Genomic DNA, 23736 nt, shown 5'->3' with positions numbered 1-23736 from the left:
CTATTAACTAATTTAATTAATTAATACCATAAAACATATGCAAGTTTCTTTTTATTATAATCATAGCCCAAAAGCAATCTTTAATATTTCGTTGTATGGTATTTATTGACAAACTTAAACATCATTATGTGTTAAGATTAATACAAAAATTGAACAGAGATTTCTAATGTTGAGATTGAGCTAATAGTTTTGAGAGACAATTCAAAATTCGAGTTTGTAATACAGGCAAAAATCTAATAAAAATTCGAGTGGATGAATTTGTTGCAGTTGTGGTTTTTGTTTGTAAATTTGTTGCTAGGTAAACGAGAAATACTATAAAACCAATTGAGCACCAATTGATCTCCATAAGCTAAAGGGTAATGTAATGTAGTTTATATATATTGTATGTGTGTATGAATTTGTTTAATATGCTTTATATATATTCGATACCAGCTCGAATTTGGTCTAAATTCAATGCGTTTCGATTTCAGTTTCAGAAATTTAGTTTCTTCAAATGTGGAGCATGGCAAGAGATTTCCTGTTGCTGTTTTTCTAGTTGTTGTTGTTCTATTTGTGTGAGTTGCTGCTGTAGCGGGATAAATTAAATGTCAGGCGGTCGTCGGCTCATCGGTGACCAAGGAGAGGCGACGTTTCACGTCCTGAGTGGTGTTGTAGGCGCCGCAATGCACGCACTTGAGTCCAATAAAATGGAATTTGGTTTTAGAAGTCTGCGAAAGAAAGATGAATAAGTTAATCATGAAATGCTTTAAGTTAAATGTGTTTCAACTCTTGTTACCTTGTGACAATCGTTGCAGAAGATGTGCACACGTTGATTCTCATATTTGAGCGGCACAGGCATGCGTAGAGCCTGAGCATCGAGATACTCCCAGAGCGCCGTCATGTCGATCAGTGATGTCTGACAGGTGGGACACGTGTAGTGACCCGATGCGAGCAGCTGATCGAAGCACATCTTGTGCAGCAAATGGCCGCAATCCGGAATGTGGCATGGAATCCTCGATGTGTGAATGTCACCCAAGCAAACCGGACAATGCGATCGTGATATGTTCTCCACACACTGCAAAAAAGAGAAGAAAAAAACATTTGGGTATAAATAAATATTACTCCATGCCATTTAATAATACTTCATCTTCCATCACAAATGATTAATGATTACTTTATATTTATTCTTTTTTGTTTTGGGGGATTGTCTCTCCAAGAACATCGAGTACCGTTTGCAATTATTCGGCTATCGAGCTTAGGTGCTCAACACGTTAACAGCAAACTACTTAAACTGGATTTTGTGTGCAAAACTCAATTAGTAAACCGGTTTGAGCAATGATTCTGCACAGTCTGCATTAATTTCAATATTTTGAAGTTGCCACAATCTATTTATATTTCGCACACATATTAAATTGCTGTCAGTGTCAGGGCTACAAAGCGAAGGCTTCGGTCTAAGAGCATTAAAAGCTGTTCTCAAATAAGTTGCCATAGTTGTGGACTGAGAATTTATATAAAATTATTCAAGGGCATTAGGCTTAACAATCATTTAAGATCTCTTCGTTTGAATCAGTTACAAATATGAAAGTAAATATATATGTAAATGATTTAGTTTTGTTATCTCACGTTCTCATTATGAATCTCTTTGATTTGTTACATTAATATAGTCAACCAAATTGAATTCAGCCTTAAAAATTTGTCGCCAAGTTTTGCCTTTTACTTTTAACTATCCTATTGAAACGTGTTTTAGATTTATAGCGGAATCTGCTGAATAAATATTTAAATATTGGCGACATTTCTTGTAAAACTTGTTTAAAAACCTCAACAGGCAATTTTAAATTGTCTAAGGCTGCTGCTTAAGAAAGCGGAAAAAGATTGAGAGCTGTAAAACTGTTGTCAACTGGCTGCTAAAGATATGAAGCTGTTTACTCACCCTATGACCATCGATCTTTAGCTGTATCGGCAGACACATGTTGCACACTTCGCAGTGAAAGAAATTGTGGGCGCCGCCAATGCGACAGATGCCACAGCCATGACAATGATACTGCTGCTTGTCCGCATCATCGAACAGGTTGCAAATGAGGCAAGTGTACTGCAAACAAAGAGAATGATTATTAAGATTGGAAACTATAGAGAACGCCTAAAGAGATTTACCTTGCCAAAGCGCACGCCGCAATTCTCGCACTGTTCCTGCACCTTCTGCCGCGTGTTGCACTCGGAACAGATGAGTTCCGTGAGGGTTTTGCGATCAAAGTGATGCGATTCGTTCTCATCGTGGCAGAAACGGCATTTGTAGAACTTGTTGCAGCACGGCGTCTAAAAGAGAGAGTATCACAAGTTAATTCCAAGTCAATTGTACACAAAGAAGAAAGCTAGCTAGCTTCTAGCTACAAGCTAGAAAGTCGAGTGTGCTCGAATAAAAGCCCAAGAGTGTGGTATTAATTTAAAAATATTCCAAATTAATATAATCTATAAAATCATATATAATATAAAATACTAAATGTATACCAAATATTATCCATGGTATATTAACTACTATATTAATATATCAAAGATCAAAGATATGGTATAGTTTTAGTATTTTTGTGGCATATTTATTCAAAATATACCATATTAACTACTACACCAATTTATATTATATATATTTAATCATCAAAATATACCTGATTATCAGCCAAAGTAACTAAGACCCGTACAAAAGGATTTCTTAAATAACTTCTACAATTTTTGTCGGGTATAATAAGAGAAGCAACATGTGGCACGTTGTACGTGACCGAATGTCCCAAGAGGAAATACGAGCCATCGCGTATACGACACTTAGCGCAACCATAAACATTGCAGACACAATTCAATTTAGCGAGCCATAAAACTTAATTAAATCACAACTGAAACCGAAATCGAAACCGAAACTAAAACTGGCCAATTTGTGGCGGGCAACTGGCCACAAAATAGTGACGCGTCGCTTCATTAGACGAGTGTTAATTGTTTTGTTAAATGTTCATATTTAACTTGTAAAATGTTTCAAATCTCTCGCCAAATTGTTACAATCGAATACAAAATAAACCTCAAATATCAAAACCGCAGTGAAATAATCCGCGATGACATTCAATCTGGTTTCTCGACCTCAAACAACAACTGTGACAACAAAAAATATAATATGAACACGCCCATACGCCGAGATGACCATGAAATATCTATAGTACAATTCTAAATATGTGTATATTAATTAGGAATATAAATAAATACTATATTTATTTGTCAATCTTAAGTTCTCACTCAATTGATAGGCCGCAACGCTGTCAATTGTTCAATTTAAACACATTTCAATAATAACGCAAAACCCGTGAGAACCTTAATTGATTTCGTATTTAAGTAAGGACTCAAATAAGGCATGAAACTGAATCGAAAGTAGTAAAGAGTTTTTGGAAGTCATAGATCAAGCATGTTTACTATAAATATTTCATCAAAATTCGATTCACTTTCAATAATAAATTAATATGATAAAGGAACCAAAAATGTATGCCTTTCTATAAGCATTACATTGTAGAAAGGAAAGCTGAACTTCCTTCCAAATACTATAATCATAGCAAAAAAGTTATGCAATGTTTGTACTCAAAGTCATTTTCAATAGCCCTAAATGAATATTAATGAATTTCAATGTATACATTTTTCTGTACGCGCGACATGTCTAGAGTAAGTAAGAGTATGTGTCATTCGATCGAAAGTTATGCTCTCATTTATATACGAAAACAAGTAAGAAAGCTACAGTCGAGTGTGCTCGACTCTGAGATACCCGCTACCCATTTTGAATAAAAGCAAAAATATTGCGGTATTATTTTCAAAATATACCGAAAATACTACAAAAATACTAAAAATATACCGAATTGTGTATTTGGTATATCGATATAGTAGGCGTTTTTGCCCATACAAAAGTATTTCTTTAATAACTTCCACAATTTTTAGCTGATCGCAACCAAATTTTCAGGAATCACAATTACTGTAGTTGTTATTGTATATACAAAAAATTCTAGCTTTAAAATTACGCTTGTTATTCAAAAAATGCTGTCGAAAAAAAATTATAGCTCTATCTCTTGTAGTGTCTGAGATGAAGTGTTTCATACGGACGGACGGACAGAAGGACATAACTAGATCGTCTCGGCTGTTGACGGTGATCAAGAATACTATAAATATACTTTATAGGGCCGAAAATGCCTCCTTCTACCTATTAAATACATTTCCTGTCGGTACAAAGTTATAATACCTTTCTACCCTATGGGTAGCGGGTATAAACATAGAATTTAGGTATGGGTCACAATAAATAACTTTATATGTGGATCAAACTTTATATGTGGATTAAAAGCTTATCGTAAGTAACAAAAATTTGCAAATTCATTTTAATAAGTATATATTTTTTGATTGAGTTGAAGATGAGGGTGAATCTGACTAGTATACTATAGGATTTCAAAAGAGTCGGACACATCGGTAAATTTAATTGTTATTTTGCTGTTGTGCATTTGGAAATAAATATCCTTAAATTAAATATATTAGACTTCAAATATTCAAGAAAATCACGAATCGAAAAATGGAGTCTTACATTGAGGCGGATAGTTTCGCAGAGTTTGCGAAAGCCATTAATAAAATGTCAGTTAACGATTTAACACCAATTTTTGAGAATTTGTTATCAAGACCGCACCGAGCAGAATTCCTAAAACTATGCTTACAAAAAGGATGTAATAGGAATTACGTAAGTACTCAAATATATACATCATTTATTTACAATTAACTAAAGGAAAAATTGTTTGTATGATACGATTATTTAGTCTATTAAAAGTTAGTGAACACCGATTAAAATAAAAAATAATCAGATTTAACTTTTAATAACTAACGAATTAAAATGATTTTTCTTGCTGCCAATTATTCAAATATTGACTTGCTCGAAAAATATTTGTTCCCAATAACAATATTTAATCAAACTTCAAAATTCTTTTTATTATCTTTTCGAACCGACCGAAAGAGTTGTCAATATAATTTAAAAACTAATGGTCTGATAATTGGGAAACATATTAATTAAATATATTTATATGTATATATTATACCGGAGATTTGGTAGCCTTTGTTTAAAAGTATAAATATGTATGTTACTATACCAGCATCTTATCGGTTAAATTTGTGATTCATTTTGTTTCAGTGAGCAATAATTTTTCTTGTTCTTTTATATATAATATTTAAAAGGGTAATGTCACCGAAAATAATTTTGTACACTAATTTTAGGTGAATAATGAGACTGGAAAAGCTGCCATAAACTATGCTGCCGAATCTTTGCATTTCAGTAATTTATATCTGTTATTTATTTTTTTTCATATTTCAAATGACAATATGTCTACCGAAACAATCAACAACTCTGTGAAAATAAATGTAGAAAATAGTAATGTCGATCGCTCCTCAGCTGATGAAGTTGAGGAATCCATTGAATTATTGCCGCAGAAAAATATATCCGAGCGAAAAGCTGTTATAAAAGATATAGATCATAAATACCAAAACCAAACGGCACTCAACTATTTAGCCAGCCATTTAACTTCAGAAAATGCTAGTGAAATTCGTGAGTGCATGGAACTCTTGCTTAGAAATGGCGCAAAAGTAAATGCAGTGGATGATTCCGGGGAAGTACCGATGAGCTACGTGATGAAGAACACACAGTTGAGTCCAAATGATAAATACGAGCTAATCTACATGCTACTTCAGCGATATACAACAGCGGATTCAATTGCCAAAGAGGCGTGGAACTATTTGGTAACTAACCATATGAAAAAGCATTCAGAACTTAAAAGGGACAATCTTGAAGTGATGATATCTAGGCCAAAGGAATACGATTTCGATATTGACTATATGTATAACATATTAGAGAGCTACGCGAATGGCGATAAAAATGCATTAAATGTGCTACGTCAAATATTGAGTTTACAATCAAAGGACTTTAATTATGAATTCCTCACTATGTCAATGGCTTTTGGCAAAGATATCTTAGGAGACGTGCTAAAAACACCAAAACTACAAGTCGATTATGTAAAATTTGCTAAGTGGGTTATCGTGATAAAAGATATAGAGCTATTAAAAGTGGTGCTAAAGAGCAAAGAAGGTTTCGCTAGTGCTGCGGATGAAGAGGGACTTCCTTTGTTAAGTTATGCAACTTTGAGGCACAATGATGGGGCAGTCAGAGAGCTGCTACGTCATGGAGCATACATGGGCATGAGGAGCGATTACAAAACGCTGCCAATTAAGAACATCAAGCCCGAAATCTTAGAAGAACATTTTGACTATTGTATTCAAATGACTGCCGATGATGAAAACGTTACCATGGACTTCTCAAATATTTCCCAGCCACCAAATGAAACAAACTTAAATTTTCTACAGTCTTATAATGGCATGAGTAGCATCTATTATATTAGTAACTCTAAAAGTCTGAGGCATTTACTTAACCATCCAATGGTTTCAACCTTTCTGTCTAATAAGTGGCACACATACTCGAAATTCTTTTACTTTGAAATCTCCTTTTACGTTCTGAATATGTTACTTTTTATCATATTTAATTTAACACGTATTAAATTATTTCTGGTCATTGTCAGCTTTGTATTTTCCGTGGGTTTCTATCGTGATGTTGCACCTCATTGGTTGGATATCTCACTAGGTGTCACGTCAATCTCCTACATTTTTTCAGACGAACACAAGATTCATATTCAGACATTCCTATTGCTGTTCGCATGTCTCAAGTTTTTTTCTTACATGATAGTGCTGCCCGTAGCATGGATAGCGAAACCTTTTGGGATGCTCTTTGCGGTGATCAACACCGTAATCGAATCGGGAATTCTAATTTTGGTGGTGCTTATATTTGGAATATGTTTCCATTTTGAATTCGGAAATTCAACGGCTACAACGAATGTCACGGATACTTCAAGCTTGAATTTTGATACCCTCAGCTCATCACTCATGAAGTCATTTATAATGTCAACCGGGGAATATGATGCTAGCAGTGCTAATATTACAAGTTTATGGCAATATCTTCTATTATTTGTGTTTGTCATCATCGTGGGAATTTCGTTATTTAATCTGCTCGTGGCGAAAGCATTGGACGACATTCAGGTTAGTTTCAAATAGTTACATTATTTGTACATCTCTTTAATTATAAATCTCAAATCTTACAGATTATTCAAACCCAAGCGGAGATTTTTGGAGCCATATATCGCATCAATATTATGAAACCTTATGAAATCATGACTATCAAAATTGATACTCATAATTTGATTTGGAAGAAGGCGTCTTATAAGTTAAAGAAGATAATGATACAAAAATTCAATTATCCGCTAAAAATGACCTTTTACTATACCCAAGATAATGTCACCGATAAAGGCACGACTAATTATGTTATTGATTTCGTTAGCCCAAAGAGGATGTTTTTCGGATTAATCAAAATGTCTCAACACTTAGACTATAATTCGTTCAAACGTGTAGTCGAAATTGCTGAGAAAAATTCGAACAAGGAACAACAAACCAGTCAGAATATAGAGCTGAATAGTGATAGAGCAGATTTTCAAAGAAAATTAGTAATTGCGATGAAGGATCAAATAGACTTAATGCAAATTAGCTTACAGCAACAGCAGACTGAGACTATTAAGCGTATCTTACAAGAAACTCGGCACACAAAATAAAATAATCTCAAAAATATGAATCTTGATTTAACTGTTAACGTAACGAAGTTATTTATCATATGTATTTAATAAACCATGTAAACTTAAACTCGTAAACAAAGAAATAAGAATACAACAAGTAAGAAATCTACAGTCAAGAATATATAAACTTTATAGGGTCGGAGATGCCTCCTTCTACCTGTTACATACATTTCCTGCCGTCACAAAGTTATAATACCCTTCTACCCTATGGGTATTTTGTAACACATTTAGAAAACTTATTAATACTTGTTGCATAAATATTCATTAGATTTTTGACGCTTTCTGCTTTAATTTCGTCGAGCAAAATCCCAGTCGTAGAAGCTTAATAAACTTATGTAAATATTTTCGGCATAAAGTCTAAAAAAAAGCGAAAATTATCTTTGCGCTGATTGCGAGCAATAAAAGTATTAAAAATAGAGTTGTAAAGTACCTTTAGATCCGGTTTCTTTGATTTTCCCCCCAATCATAACTTTGAAATAGACCCACACAGAGAAAAACCCTCCAAGCATGTTTCCAGATGTTTTACATCTGTTTAGATTGAGTAAAATTGTTAGCAATAATTACTCGGCTGATGAATTGACAGAGCAAACAAAGTTTTTGTAGATAAACTATTCCCAGAGACTGCGAGTCGAATGCAAGTAATTGCCTAGAGAAGCGCTTCGATCGTGACACGAAAAAGAGGAGAGATATTTAAATCGTTTCATTCTTCCATCTCCATTCGATAGTCACGGACTGGAAACCAAGGTTTTGCTCGGTTTATAGCGACTTTAACACACGTTTACGCATTCGAAATTCAGTTCACCTGATTCAATAACAAATGAATGAATGTTTGTGTTGAGAGAAACAACTTCTACTTCTAGTGATTGGGTTAGTGAACGTTTAGACACACAACACAAAAGCATGCACGACCTTTTTCGTAGAATTCGGATCTATCAAAGACAGATTTGCGTGACATTTTTCAATATTCATCTAAACGATTGTAAAACCCAAATACAACAACTATTTATTTGACACACAATTTATGACTAATTTGCAAAATATTCACAGCAATTACATTTGTTAAAATGTGCTCGAATTTACTTGCATAACAAAAGCGACGCTAAAATAAAAAAACATTACAATTTTGTAGTTCTTTTTTTAATAAATAATTCTTGTAAAGTCATCGTATTGTAATATTTCCCCCTTTGTTAATGTTTGTATATTACAAAATACTTTAATAATTATGCTGGCATAGATCTGTGACTCCATTATTATTTCGGAAACCCTCATGATGCTCTATTTGTGAATCAACCCGAAACGAAATACAATTTCCAATTAATTCGAATATCAACATTAAATTCGGAAAACATTACGAAACGAATAGGTTCGTTAATTGCCCAATTTCATGTTATTTTCAATTAAGTTTCCCAGCATTCAACTCAAAAATGTTTCCATTCTAGAGATCTAAAATGTTTCGCTTATAAGTTGTACAATAACGGTTAAAAAACACATTTCGTATTATTTACGCACCATGGAAAAAAGAAACGTTAATATTGGAAGCAACAATAAAAGATAAAGAAAGGGTCGTAATTTAAATGGGATCAATGGGAAGGTGTTAAATGGGCGTTCGCTTTTCATGGATGATGCAGTCGAATTCTTTCTAGTGAGTCAGTTAAGTTCAAGAGAAGAGGGGGATAATGTTGAGATATCTAGTGTAAATTGTTGTTCCTTTATCTACTATAATTCTCAGCCTTTGCGTTCGTTTTTGTTATTGTTGTTGTTGTACAATTCACAAGCAAACACTAATTCTCCCAATTGAACTCAAATTATGCAGCCACAAAAGAAATGTAGCCCCCAGTCCAGAGTGTGAGTGTGTGTGTGTGTGTTTGTATACGGGGACTTTGTTTGTTTAGAAACGTATAAATAAGTTGAAATGTTCGTTTTGGTGGCAACAAAAAAAAAAAAAAATAGAATAAAATAAAATAAAACGCTGACTTCAGGAAAAGTGCCACGAAGACGATAACCAGAAGCCGACAAAGCGAGGCGCCTCCATTAGCTTGCCACGTGCTATGGCAATATCAAAGCGATATATACGATGCCCAAAAATGGTTTCAGCAATCCATAATGTGCATGAACTAAATACTATAATAGTATGATTAACTGATGCCTTTTGTCAGCATCTGTTTAATTAGTTTGATTCGATATTTGATATATGAAATTAGGATGTTAACTAAAACGTCACATTTGGAAATTATCCTAATTGATCGCTTCACGATTAAGCCATATTATTTTATTAGCCTTTAATTTTAGTTAAACAGTCTGATTGCTACTCAAATTACAATCAAATGCCATTTTCAATGAACTAAGACGAAATTCGTATTAAAAGATCCATGGCAACAAAGAAAAAAGATTGTGAGTTGTCTATAAAGCGAACCTTTGTAAAGTAAAGATTAAAAGAGTTCAAGACTCGCCAGACTATCATGGATTCAACTTTAATCTATAATAGTCTTTTCATCTTTAATCTTTCCTTTAATCATTAAAGCATTAATCTCAAGATATTGTTGAGCGACTATTTAAAGAAATGTAAACAAATCTATAATTATATGTATAGATATGTTATATTAACCGTATTGATGAGGTTTATCGGGTTTCGTGACTTACCACAAACATGGCGCGTCGTTTGTAGTGCGTGCAACCGAATCGCAATGATTCCGGTGTCGCTGGCTTTGTGGCATCTATTGTTGTATTGCATTTGTTGCTATCGTTGTTGCCATTGAGGCGTTGCAATTGCTCGTGTTGCAGTGGCTGTTGATGATGTTGCTGTTGTCGCTTCAAGTGCGCAGCGACAGCAACATCCTTAATGGCAATGTTGCTGGCCTCCATCGCAGACTCAACTTGCGTTTTGAATTTACAGCCATCGTTCTTATTGTTGTTGTTGATCGTACATTGATCGTACTCTACAACAATATGGTTGCTGCTGCTGTGGCTGCTGCTGTTGCCAGCGAATTTGAGAGCCGGCGTTGAGTGTGATTTTCGCAAATGAACAGCACTCGATGCTGTTGTTGTTGCTGTGGCGGGGGTTGTTGATGACGAACCAGCAGTTGGCGACATAATCAGCTGTTGTTGCTGCTGCGATATCTCAGCAACAGTAGCTGTAGCTAAAGATGATTTTGTAGTTGTTATTGCTGCTGTTGTTATTGTTGTAGCTGACGCAGCCTCCAGTGAGGTCGACAGCAACGATTGCGACGTTGCTGTTGTTGTTGACGATGAATTTAAATTGACTTGATTGAGTTCTTTTGTATTGGTAAATGTTTGTACATCAATGTTGCTGTGGCTGTTGTCGTGCGAGTATTTGTTGTGGTTTTCACTTAGCGATATTCTTCGTTGCCTCAGCGGCTTCTTAATTTTGTTGCAGCCACTGTTGCTGCTGCTGCTGTTGTTGTTGTTGTTGTTGCTGCAGTTGTTGTCTTTGTCTTTGTCGTTGTCGCCGTCGTTGTTGTTAATTGCTACCATCGACGCTGCTTTTTCAATTGCTTCAATATTTAAATGTTTCGCGGTTGCCGCTGTCGTTGTTGTTGCTGCTGTTGCGACATAAGTTTTGTCTTTGTTGTGATGCTGCTGTTGCTGCTGTTGCTGGTTGTGTAGTAATTCAGCCTTTGCTTCATCGACAACCACAACAACAACGTGAGCCGCCTTAGCGCCAACTTCTTTGTGCTCACTGTGTGTAGTTCTTGTTGTTTTTGTTGCCGCTGTCGCTGTTGTTGCTAGTTTTGATTCCTTTTCATCGTCATCCACTTGCAAACTTTCGTTTGTGTAACTTTTTATATTCATTGCGCGCTTCGTCCACGCCAGCAAATAACGGCGTCCAAAGCTTTACTAATGTCACAGTGGATCAATGCGAATTTGTTAGCAACACTTGAGCTAAAGATGGTCGCGACTTCTCTAGATTTTAATAAAAAATTATTATTATTTAATTATTTATGAGTTCCCTAAATGTATTATTCACACACACTTGTGTTATATCCAATAAATAAACAGATTTCTTTGGATTGTTCTCTCCAAAAAGAAAAAAAAATTAAACACCCATTAAGTGCGAGATGCGGCCATCTCTAATTACACACTGATAATGTGTAATTTTACAACAAATTATTTGCTTTAGCAATCTTAGAAGCACATTGCAAGATTCTTTTGGATTTCATTATCCTAAAGCAGATAAAATGAAAATAAATAACTGCAATAAATTATTTGTATATTCGTGCACAACACAAATAAGACTTGTCACAGTGTGCGACGTCGCGTCGACACACTTGTTGCGTTATTGTTGTTGTCTGCAAGGCGACGGAGACTTTCGCTTAAAATGTGTTGTTGTTGCTGTTGCTATTCAAAGTTTGTTGAGCCATCGAACTGAGCTGAGCTTTTGACTATGAATGGAGACACAATTTAACATTATTCACACACACGCACACACACAAGAAACAGTGTGTAAAGTACTTTTAAATATAAGATGCACGTAAGTAAAAATTTACGTGTATTTTCATTATCTTTCGTTTCGGCAATAAAAGCCCTGAGTTGTGTTTGCTCAGTTTTTTCTTTCTCTTTGTTGTTTTTGTTTTTTTTTTTGCAATTATAAAAGGGAACACGCCGACAATAAATATTGAAACTGTGCACAAATTAAATAAATACTCGAACTCGATCGCAAACGCAAACCGATAAAAAGGCCAAGTAACGACACACAACATTGTCGACAATCGACAATCGAAGCACACATACAAAACTTGATGAACTACAACAACACCAAAATTCAGATTTCGATTATTAACTTTCCATGTTTACGCACGCACGCAGGTATACACGCACACACACACATACACACCGATATTCGTTACACACATAATTTACACCGCGGTTCATGCAAGTTGCATTTAATATTTTGAATGCATTGCTTTTTTATTTTGTCTTGTACTAAGGAATCAAGTTTTAATGCTTGAAATTCGTTTGCAACATGTTTTACCCTTTGCGTTTGTGTGCGTATATTTTTTGTTTTTGTTATTTAATGCAATTTGTTGTTGAACGTGTTTCGTGTTATTGCCATCATTGCTGTTTTGTTGGAATTTTCGATTGAAGTCTCAACTCTTATCTTTCTTTGTTTGTATATTGTTTTGAATATTCGTTAATTATAGTTTATTAACCATACAAGATATAGAAATGAAACACACCAGCAAACACTACAACTACAACACCGAACGACAACCAACAACGAACAAGCAGCAACAGGCGTCAATTAAATTAAAAATTTGGTGCACCGCAAACACTGTATTTCTACTGTTTATAATTTTTAACAACGCGCTCTCGCTGCGTTCCGTCGGCTCAGCGCGGGCTTCACTTTTCAACTGACGACAACGTTGCGACTCGCGAGCGGTTTCAACTACACGTGTGGGAGCCCTGAGATGAGCAAAGAGCATAAGGGGCTGACCAAAAGTTTTCGGCACTTGCGTATTCGTATCGTGTGTGCTCTCTATAAAGATTAAGACAAATTAAAACGTATGCAAAGCATGTAGAGCTCTTACACAAAGTTTAAGCAGATTGAGAAGAAACTGGACTTCGGAATAAGGAAAATAATTCATCTGTTCGCATATTTAGGGTATGCACCTAAGGCTGGGTACCAGCATTTCTCTCTCGGCTTCGAGCAACATTTTGGAACGTAGAGCGTCAACAACATTATCTTTCGCTCTCGCGAGTCGCGAGATTAAAATGTGCTTTTGCTAGCATCCAACCAGCGTGACCATAAGTTAAATTTTAAAATATACTATTTTAATTCTTTTTATATCATCTACACATTTCTGAAAAACAAGTATTGATCAGCATTCAGAACTTGGCGCGCTTGTTTATCACATTTTAGTGTGGTGATTTCAGTTTCATCTCACCTTAATAAGCGTGTAACTGAAAAAATACTGAAATATATCGATCGTAGCAGATCGATAAGTCCACCTTCTAAATATATGTTACTATACAATTTCACAAGAGTCAGTCGCATTGGCCAGTTGTATAGTTATTTTGCTGTTGAAGTAGTTTGTTAAATTAATATAAATTGGATATAGAAGAAAATAATATTAACTAATTTAAAATGGAGAATTATATAGAAGTTGATAATTACACGGATTTTGAGAACGCCATTAAGAACGTGAAAGATGCCAGCGAATTAACAAATGTTTATGAAAAATTGCTATCAATGCCGCAACGTTCACGATTCCTAAAATTATGCTTAGAAAAGGGCTGTAATAAAAACTATGTAAGTACTAATCGCAGAATTTAATACAATGAAATACATAACATATGCTTAGGGGCTGTCCATATATTACGTAATCACTTAGGGGTCGGGGTCAAGGAAATGATTATGTTTGAGGGGGGGAGGGGTCAAACATCGCAGAAAACGTGACTACGTAATATATGGACAGCCCCTTATCTCTTACTACGAGACTCTTAACATATATGTACATATGTATGTTAGATTAGTCATTGATTGTTTTGTTTTTATTGTATTATATTTTGTGTGATAACAAATCCATAAATAGTTTTTATGTATGTATATGTATTAATTTCTTTTTGAACTAAGAGCGATTTTATATACTGATCTGAAATATTTTTTTTAGGTGAATTGTGATACTGGTAAAGCTGCCATAAACTATGCTGCTGAATCAAGGCATTTTATTAATCTATTCCTATTAATTTATTTTAATATGATGGGCAAGAAGGACAAATCTGTGAAAATAAATATAGAAAATCTTAACGAAGATTCCCCTTCAGCGGATGAATCATGCCCTCTGCAAATTTTGCCTGATATACCCAAAGGAGAAACTGTTAACTCTGAACATATAAAAGATATAGATCATAAATACAAAAACCAAACGGCACTTAACTATTTAGCCAGCCATTTAACTTCAGAAAATGCTAGTGAAGTTCGTGAGTGCATGGAACTTTTGCTTCGAAATGGCGCCGCAGTGAATGCAATGGATAATTCCGGGGAAGTACCGTTGAGCTACGTGATGAAGAATACCGAGTTGAGTCCAAATGATAAATACGAGCTAATTTACATGCTACTTCAGCGATATACAACAGCGGATTCAATTGCCAAAGAGGCGTGGAACTATTTGAAAACTAACCATATGAAAAAGCATTCAGAACTTAAAAGAGACAATCTTGAAGATATGATATCTAAGCGAAAGAATCTTGAAGATATGATATCTACAAATCAACAAATAGGTAAAGGTCTCTATTTGAAACGACGACTATCGGATGTTTATAGTAGAAGCAATTCCCTGCAAGGTAACTATATAAAAAATCTATTGGAAAGATACGCCAACCGAGGCGACGTAAATGCCATGAAGATGCTGCAACAAATATTGGGTACAATCTCAAGAAACGACATTGATTTCTCTCTTATGTGTAAGTCTTATGGCAAAGAAGTCTTTCAAGAGTTGCTAAATACACCCAATCTGCAATTCGATTATGTGGAACTCGCTAAGGACTTTATTGAAACGATGCCTTCAGAATTCGAAAAAAAAGAGGAACACATAAAACATGTAGAACTATTGCAAATACTGCTAAGGAACAGAGTTGGCCTCGCTACTGTTGCGGATGAAGAGGGACGTCCTCTATTAAGTTATGCAGCTTTGAAGCGCAACGAAGTGGCGGTCAGACAGCTGCTACGTCATGGAGCATACATGGGCATGAGGAACGACTACAAAGTGCTGCCGATCAAGAACATCCGACCTGAGGTCATTGAAGAGCATTTGGACTACTGCATTCAAATGGATGCTGTCAAATCGAATGATAGCAATATAACCATGGACTTTACAAATATTTGCCATCCACCAAACGGACCCAATACAAATCCCAACCTACGTTACAATGATATGTCGACCATCGCTTATATCAAGAAATCGAGAAATCTACACCATTTACTTAATCATCCAATAGTGTCGACTATTCTGGTACACAAATGGCAAAAGTATTCTAAATTCTTTTACACTCATTTCGCCATATACTTTATTTTTATAATACTTCTAACCACACTTATTGTATCGGATTACCGTTCAATCTCATACGCCTGTTTGCCCTTCATCGTTTACCTCATTATTCACGAGGTGGTCCAGTATAATATTTCACCTGTGCACTATTTCCGCGAATTTTTCGTCAATGGCCTGGATATCTTAGTTATCATCCTTTCAATAATTGTATGCTGTCCATGGTGGACATCTCGAAATTTCGAGACATTCGCAGTGCTAACTTCATGTTTCAGGCTATTTTCTCACATGAGTTTGATACCCATCGCGTGGATATCGAAACCTTTTCGTATGCTATTCATGGTTATCAACACTGTATTCAAATTGGGGATACTTATATTGGTGGTCTTTCTATTCGGATTATGCTTCTACATTCAAAACGGAAATGGAACGCAAGTGAAGTCAGCTAATGAAACGGAGTCTATAAGCTTCGATTTTGACACCTTCGCTTCGGCACTGAATAAGTCAACGATAATGGCAACTGGAGAGTACGATGCTGGTAATATTAATATTACAAGTCTATGGCAATATCTTCTTTTATTTGGAACGCAAGTGAAGTCAGCTAATGAAACGGACTCTATAAGCTTCGATTTTGACACCTTCGCTTCGGCACTGATGAAGTCAACGATAATGGCAACTGGAGAATACGATGCTGGTAATATTAATATTACAAGTCTATGGCAATATATTCTATTATTTGTGTTTGTCATCATCGTGGGAATTTCGTTATTTAATCTGCTCGTGGCGAAAGCATTGAACGACATTCAGGTTAGTTTGCAAATAATTTAATTATTTTTAGATCTCATATTACACTAATTTTGTTTTTACAGTTAATTCAGAATCAAGCGGAGATTTTTAGCGCCATAAATCGCATCAATGTTCTGAACACCTGTGAAGTCTTACTTTACGCACAGTATTGGAATATATTGGATCAGTTTAAACTTTTCAAAAGGCCGTCCGATAATTCTTTAAGACAGATTACGATACGTCAATACAATTATCCTCTAAAAATATCGACTGTTTACTATAAGAATAGAAATAAGAGTGATATAGTTAAAGCTAATGCAGCCGATAGTGCAAAGAATAGTAATTGTTCACAAAACAACAAGACTGATCGTGTCTCACCAGATTCTTCGCTTGGCCGTAAACCAGATATCGCTAGCCTTAAAAAATCGATTTTCGATTCATTTAAAACTAATGTCATTGACTATAAGTTGTTCAAACGTGCCGTCGAAATTGCTGAGAAAAATTCGAGCAGGGATCCGCAAACTAGTCAAGAAATTGAGTAGCGACTGAATAATTGTAGAGAAGATTTCCAAAAAAAAAAAAAAATGAGTTGCAAAGTGCGATGAAGCAACAATTGATCTACATGCAAATTAGTTTGCAGCAACAACAAACTGAGATTATTGAGCAATAATTTTAGCGTTTTGAAACCATCTTACAAAGAATGTAATTTAAAAAACATATATAATTCGAATATCATTTGTTAATTCTGTTAATTTATATAACCAATTTATCAAAAGTGTGTATTTAATTTAATCTACCATTTAAGCTCGTTGGATTCATCGATAAGAAACTTTCGTTATTATCAAGTATTCTTAAGAAATAAATCTGCCAAAATTTATACAAAAACTTATCAAAAAAAATGAAAAATTATTCTAATTAAATTCCTAGTTCTGACTCACGAGCATACACTGAAAGCAGTAGCTAATATTTTATAACTTAGCCTTGCTTTTCCTCCCATTGTAGTCAAATGAGTGCCTTCTTTTTGCTCACTTGGATAAAAATCCAGTAACTGAAAAATACTGAAAAGTATACCATAGTTTAAAAACTATAATCGTGGCAGCAAAAAAAAAAAAATCGACCTACAAAATATGCTACATTATTTCAAGTCGGTTGGTGTAGTTGGAACTTAACATACATTAAATATATCCCTGTAAATCTAATCTAAAAAAGCACGCATTGAATATTGTATAAATCGAAATATATATACATCTTATATACATAGATGCGGACAATTACACAAATTTTTCGAAAACTTCAAATAAAGTGGAAGTCGGTGCTTTAAAAAACATTTAAGAAAATTGTTGTCAACGCGATTCCTAAAACTATGCTTGGAAAAGAGCTGCACTAAAAACAACGAAAATAATTATTGGCGTACCCAATACAAAAAATGAAATAAATGTAACATAATACATTAAGACGAATTATTATGTTGACTACAATTCACTCCAAGGTACACTCGAAATTTCTGAGAAACATTCAAGCAAGGAACAGCAAACTAGTCAAGAAATAAAGCAACAGCTTTATAATTATATAGAAGATAATCAAATAAATTAGTTAATCTACAAATTGCTATGAACTATATAGAAACTAGCTGACCCGGCAAATTCCGTTCCGCCTTAAAGGCGGAATTAATTAAATCGAATTAATTAATTTTTTTCCTAAAAAAAAAATGAAGTACATTAATCATTTATTATGGTTTCGGCATTTCAGTAAATATGTTGCTCTTTAATTAAGTACTTTACGTTACACGACATATTTTGGTTTCTTATCAGGCGCAATACCAAACAACGCAAATGGTCTTACGACCCGTGAACATACCACATATAAATTGATGATGGGATTCTAGATTCAAACCACAAACTTTCAAGACGGCAAATCGGTTGGGATCATCGGAATCATCGGAATGAGAACTTCGACACTACTGAATTTTATATTCAGTATCGTCGCGTGAATAACATTATCCAACCTTAAGGCGTAAATTTAGAAGGAGTTTAAAAATTCAATTGGATAGTTGGGGGTTTCAAGTTCATTTGTGACGCAGTTAATAGATTTTTTTTATATATTATCTTCTTTTATTTTATCTTATTTTGAATTAAATAGTTCAGGTCGTCGTTCATATTTATTCTTAGCCGCTAAAATTGCTCGCTCACTCAACCATTTATTATTTTTGTAGTTAGAAATGTCTGGAAATGCATTGTTAATAAGTTCGTCTTTCGATGAGACAAAATTACAAAAAAAGTACTTGACCATTACCTATAGTCAGCAATTGCTCAGAGAAATCTTCAGCAGATGTATTATTAAGCAATGCAACTCGCATGTTTGTTGTCAGATGCAGGCGTTTATTTCGTCGGCAGACGTAGATCTTGGAATTACCGACAGTGTTTGGCGGTAATCGCCGGACAGTAAAGTAATCTTAAAAATCTTGTTGTTTTCTTCCAAGACTTCAACCAATTTGAATCTACATTAATAACCCAGGTAAATTTATTTCTTTCATCAATATAAAACTTTACTAATCTTACTCGTATATATTCTCGTATATATGTATATACTCGTATATATTTTATACAATGGTCCCCTCAACAAACTTTATCGTAAAAATTATAAAAATCTATATAAATAAAATATCCAAAAATTAAAAAACAACATCATAGAATTTTTGGTTTGGGGTAGACGTTGATAATGAACGACTGCGGCAATGAGTCACAAGAAATAACTTTATATATGGATCAAATAAAAGCTTATCGTAAGTCAAAAAACTTTCAGATTTATTTTAATAGTTATATACATTTGTGTATGTACATATGTTTGATTGAGTTGAAGCTGAGGGTGAAACTGGCTAGTATAAAATACGATTTCAAAAGAGTCGGACACATTGGTACATTTCAATGTTATTTTGCTGTTGTGAATTTGGAAATAAATATACTTAAATTAAATATTCAAAAAAATCACGAATTGAAAAATGGAGTCTTACATTGAGGCGGACAATTTCGCAGGGTTTGCGAAAGCCATTAAAAAAATGTCTATTAACGATTTAACACCAATTTTTGAGAATTTGTTATCAAGGCCGCATCGAGCAGAATTCCTAAAACTGTGCTTACAAAAAGGATGTAATAGGAATTACGTAAGTACTCAAATATATACATCACTTATTTACAATTAACTAATAGAAAAAATGGTTATTATTCTCAATAAAAAACAAGTAAGAAAGTTACAGTCGAGTGTGCTCGACTGTGAGATACCCGCTACCCATTTTTAATAAGGGCAAAATATTGCCCTTAAAAAATACTAAAACTATACCAAATGGGATGTTTGGTATATCGATACAGCACACCATTCAAAATATACCATAGACGGCACAATGTACCAGATTGTCGGCCAAAGCAAATAAGACCCCTAGTAAATAGGCGTTTTTGTCCATACAAAAACATTTCTTTAATAACTTCGACAATTTTTATCTGATCGCAACCAAATTTTCAGGAATCATAACTACTATAGTAATTATAGTATATATCTCTCCGCCTCTGAAAATCAAAAAAATCGAATAACAAACGTAATTTTAAAGCTAGAGTTACGAATTTTGGTATAATAATAACTATAGTAGTTATGATTCCTGAAAATTTGGTTGCGATCAGATAAAAATTGTCGAAGTTATTAAAGAAATGTTTTTGTATGGACAAAAACGCCTATTTACTAGGGGTCTTATTTGCTTTGTCTGACAATCTGGTATATTGAGCCGTCTATGGTATATTTTGAACGTGGTACTATATCGATATACCAAATATACCATTTGGTATATTTGTAGTATTTTTTAGTATTTTCGGTATATTTTGAAAATGATACCGCAATATTTTGCCTTTATTAAAAATGTGTAGCGGGTATCTCACAGTCGAGCACACTCGAGTGTAACTTTCTTACTTGTTTTATGTATATATTATACCGAAGATTTTGTTAGCCTTAGTTTTAAAGCATAAATATATACATATGTTACTATACCAGCATCTTATCAGTTAGATTAGTGATTCATTCTGTTTCAATGAGTAATAATTTTTCTTTTATTAAGTTATATGAGTTATGTCACCGAAAATAATTTTGTACACTAATTTTAGGTGAATAATGAGACTGGAAAAGCTGCCATAAACTATGCTGCCGAATCTTTGCATTTCAGTAATTTATATCTGTTATTTAATTTTGAGCAAGAAAAACTTGACGACGTCAGTGCCAAGACTAATAAAAAAAAGAAAAATGACAATATGTCTGCCGAAACAATCAAAACGACATCTAATAAAGAAGAGGAGACGGGAACTTCTAACCACAACTCTGTGACAATAAATGTAGAAAATAGTAATGTCGATCGCTCCTCAGCTGATGAAGTTGAGGAATCCATTGAATTATTGCCGCAGAAAAATATATCCGAGCGAAAAGCTGTTATAAAAGATATAGATCATAAATACCAAAACCAATCAGCACTTAACTATTTAGCCAGCCATTTAACTTCAGAAAATGCTAGTGAAATTCGTGAGTGCATGGAACTCTTGCTTCGAAATGGCGCAGAAGTAAATGCAGTGGATGATTCCGGGGAAGTACCGTTGAGCTACGTGATGAAGAACACTGAGTTAAGTCCAAATGATAAATACGAGCTAATCTACAGGCTGCTTCAGCGATATACATCAGCGGATTTAATTGCCAAAGAGGCGTGGAACTATTTGGAAACTAACCATATGGAAAAGCATTCAGAACTTAAAAGAGGCAATCTTGAAGAGATGATATCAAGGCGAAAGGATTACGATTTCGATATGTATATATTGGAGAGCTACGCGAAGGGCGATAAAAATGCGTTAAATGTGCTACGTCAAATATTGAGTTTACAATCAAAGGACTTTAATTATGAATTTCTTAAAAAGTCAATGTCTTTTGAAGAAGATTATGACTTAGAAGAGTTGCTAAAAACACCAAAACTTCAAGTCGATTATGTAAAGTTAGCTAAGTGGGTTATCAAGATGAAAAAAGAAGTCGAATTAGAAGTGCTGTTAAATAGCAAAGATGGACTCGCTAGTGCTGCAGATGAAAAGGGACTTCCTCTATTACGGTTTGCAACTTTGAGGTACAGTGATGAGGCAGTCAGAATTCTGCTATCTCATGGAGCATACATGGGCTTTAGGAGCGACTACGAAACGCTGCCCATTAAGAACATCAACCCTGACACCTTAAAAGAACATTTGGACTCTTGTATTCAAATGGATGATAAAAACGTTATCATGGACTTCTCAAATATTTCCCAACCACCAAATGAAACGAACTTAAATTTTCAACATTCTTATGATAACATGAGTACCATCTATTATATTAGGAAATCTAAAAATCTGCGGCATTTACTTAACCATCCAATTGTTTCGACTTTTCTGTTTCACAAGTGGCAAACATTTTCGAAATTCTTTTACTTTCAAATCTTCGGTTACGTTATGTTTATAACATCTTTGATCACAATGGATGCAACGGGTACTGAAATCTCAGTGGCCTGTGCGGGCATTATATGTTATGTGCTTCTCTTTCGAGACGTTGCACCTCTTTGGCTGGATGTCTCACTAGGCGGCATGTCAGCCTTATACATTATTTCAGACGAACCCAAGACTCATATTCAGACATTCGTATTGCTGTTCGCATGTCTCAAGCTATTTTCAAATATGATACTGCTGCCCGTAGCATGGATGGCGAAACCTTTTGGGATGCTGTTTGCGGTGATCAACACTGTAATCGAATCGGGAATTCTAATTTTGGTGGTGGTTACATTTGGAGTATGTTTCCATATAGAATTCGGAAATTCAACGGAGACAACGAATGCCACGGATACTTTAAGCTTGAATTTTGATGCCCTCATCTCATCACTCATGAAGTCATTTATAATGTCAACCGGGGAATACGATGCTAGCAGTGCTAATATTACAAGTTTATGGCAATATCTTCTATTATTTGTGTTTGTCATCATCGTGGGAATTTCGTTATTTAATCTTCTAGTCGCGAAGGCCTTGAACGACATTCAGGTTAGTTTTCATATAATTACATTATTTGTAAATCTCTTATAATAATAAATCTCAAATCTTACAGTTGATTCAAAACCAAGCGGAAATATGTACTGCCATATATCGTATCAATATAGTGAAAACCTATGAACGTCTGAATATCGTAAGGGATTGGAATAAATTAACTCGACTTTGCAAGAAGCCGTCTCATAATGTGTTAAACCATATAACTATGCGAAAATTTAAATATCCGCTAAAAATGACTTTTTACTATACCAATATAAAAGATTGTAATAGTAATATTGAAGCTAATGCCACCGATAAAGGCACGACTGATCATTCTATTGATTTTGTTAGCCCAAAGAAAAGGTTTTTCGGATTAATCAAAATGCATAATCACTTGGACTATAATTCGTTTAAACGTGTACTCGAAATTGCTGAGAAAAATTCGAAAGAGGAACAACAAACCAATGAGGAAGAAGAGCAGTATAAGTATATAGAAGGTTTTGGAGAAAAATTAAATCAGTTGGAAATTGCGATGAAGGATCAAATGAACTCCATACAAATTAGCTTACAGCAACATCAGACTGAGACTATTAAACGTATAGAAACTATATTACAGGAAATTCGGCACACAAACTAAAATAATCTCAAAAATATGAATCTGAATTTAACTGTTAATATAACGAAGTTCTTTATCATATGTGTTTAATAAACCATGTAAACTTAATAAAATCAAATGAATCTTTTGTGTTTAGGATCGTGTGTAGTTTTAAGAAATACATCTCTTCTCATATACAAAAAAATAAGAAAATTTGTACTTTGCTGGAAATGTTGTCAAGCATTACATATGTATGTTTAATTGCATTAATTGCATGCATAATTTTTAAAATTTTTTGAATTTGTAATTAAAAAATGTATTAAAACCTTTGACAATCGAGATGCGGTTGGCAAAAATTCCTCCTGTGGTTGTTTTTTAACACAAATTGGGATTAATTTTTATTTTCGCGGCACATTTGGATTTCTATATCTATAACAGCTATCGTACGGCAACTCATCTCTAGCCGTAGAATCGTTACTTCAGTTTCATCTCATCTCCATAAGCGTGTAATTCAAAAAAATACTGAAATATATCGATCGTAGCAGATCGATAAATCTATCTGCTAAATATACTATACTATTTCACAAGAG

At 34.3% G+C, this 23736-nt stretch overlaps 3 protein-coding genes across 4 annotated transcripts; 2 read left to right on the top strand and 1 right to left on the bottom strand.

The window, feature by feature from the left end:
* Positions 1-37: 37 nt before the first annotated feature.
* Positions 38-13062, bottom strand: LOC117563374 (probable serine/threonine-protein kinase DDB_G0278665). 2 transcript variants are annotated; one of them, XM_052001944.1, is made up of 6 exons: positions 12691-13062; positions 10341-11621; positions 2131-2292; positions 1910-2068; positions 776-1054; positions 38-707 (listed from the first exon to the last, which is right to left on the bottom strand). In XM_052001944.1, the coding sequence occupies exons 2-6, from the start codon at positions 11508-11510 to the stop codon at positions 588-590; spliced, it is 1890 nt and encodes a 629-aa protein (XP_051857904.1). In that variant the 5' UTR covers positions 11511-11621; positions 12691-13062; the 3' UTR covers positions 38-587. The 2 variants fall into 2 exon arrangements, with proteins under 2 accessions (XP_051857904.1, XP_034097568.1); XM_034241677.2 differs by having other exon boundaries at positions 12896-13062.
* Positions 13063-13697: 635 nt separating this feature from the next.
* On the top strand, positions 13698-17358 carry LOC117564995 (transient receptor potential cation channel protein painless-like). The gene is made up of 3 exons (XM_052001943.1): positions 13698-13968; positions 14330-16510; positions 16573-17358. Exons 1-3 carry the CDS (start codon positions 13804-13806, stop codon positions 17029-17031), a joined length of 2805 nt encoding a protein of 934 aa, XP_051857903.1. The 5' UTR covers positions 13698-13803; the 3' UTR covers positions 17032-17358.
* Positions 17359-22011: 4653 nt separating this feature from the next.
* On the top strand, positions 22012-23188 carry LOC127565215 (transient receptor potential cation channel protein painless-like). Its single transcript, XM_052002742.1, has 2 exons — positions 22012-22566; positions 22631-23188. The coding sequence occupies exons 1-2, from the start codon at positions 22012-22014 to the stop codon at positions 23186-23188; spliced, it is 1113 nt and encodes a 370-aa protein (XP_051858702.1).
* Positions 23189-23736: the final 548 nt, after the last annotated feature.

Source organism: Drosophila albomicans, chromosome 2L (genome assembly GCF_009650485.2).
Source record: "Drosophila albomicans strain 15112-1751.03 chromosome 2L, ASM965048v2, whole genome shotgun sequence".
NCBI classification, from domain to species: domain Eukaryota; kingdom Metazoa; phylum Arthropoda; class Insecta; order Diptera; family Drosophilidae; genus Drosophila; species Drosophila albomicans.
Note: the sequence above shows the minus strand (reverse complement) of the source record. Positions and strands in the feature narration are given on the sequence as shown.

What these genes read in the sequence shown, in the direction of transcription:
- LOC117564995 (XM_052001943.1), top strand. Translation starts at nt 13,804, where the DNA reads ATGGAGAATTATATAGAAGTTGATAATTACACGGATTTTGAGAACGCC. An exon ending in AGGGCTGTAATAAAAACTAT is followed by an intron (nt 13,969 to 14,329) that starts GTAAGTACTAAT and finishes TATTTTTTTTAG; the next exon opens with GTGAATTGTGATACTGGTAA. An exon ending in AAGCATTGAACGACATTCAG is followed by an intron (nt 16,511 to 16,572) that starts GTTAGTTTGCAA and finishes TTGTTTTTACAG; the next exon opens with TTAATTCAGAATCAAGCGGA.
- LOC117563374 (XM_052001944.1), bottom strand. Translation starts at nt 11,510, where the DNA reads ATGAATATAAAAAGTTACACAAACGAAAGTTTGCAAGTGGATGACGAT. An exon ending in AACGACGCGCCATGTTTGTG is followed by an intron (nt 2,293 to 10,340) that starts GTAAGTCACGAA and finishes TCTCTCTTTTAG; the next exon opens with ACGCCGTGCTGCAACAAGTT. An exon ending in GCGGCGTGCGCTTTGGCAAG is followed by an intron (nt 2,069 to 2,130) that starts GTAAATCTCTTT and finishes CTTTGTTTGCAG; the next exon opens with TACACTTGCCTCATTTGCAA.
- LOC127565215 (XM_052002742.1), top strand. Translation starts at nt 22,012, where the DNA reads ATGGATGCAACGGGTACTGAAATCTCAGTGGCCTGTGCGGGCATTATA. An exon ending in AGGCCTTGAACGACATTCAG is followed by an intron (nt 22,567 to 22,630) that starts GTTAGTTTTCAT and finishes CAAATCTTACAG; the next exon opens with TTGATTCAAAACCAAGCGGA.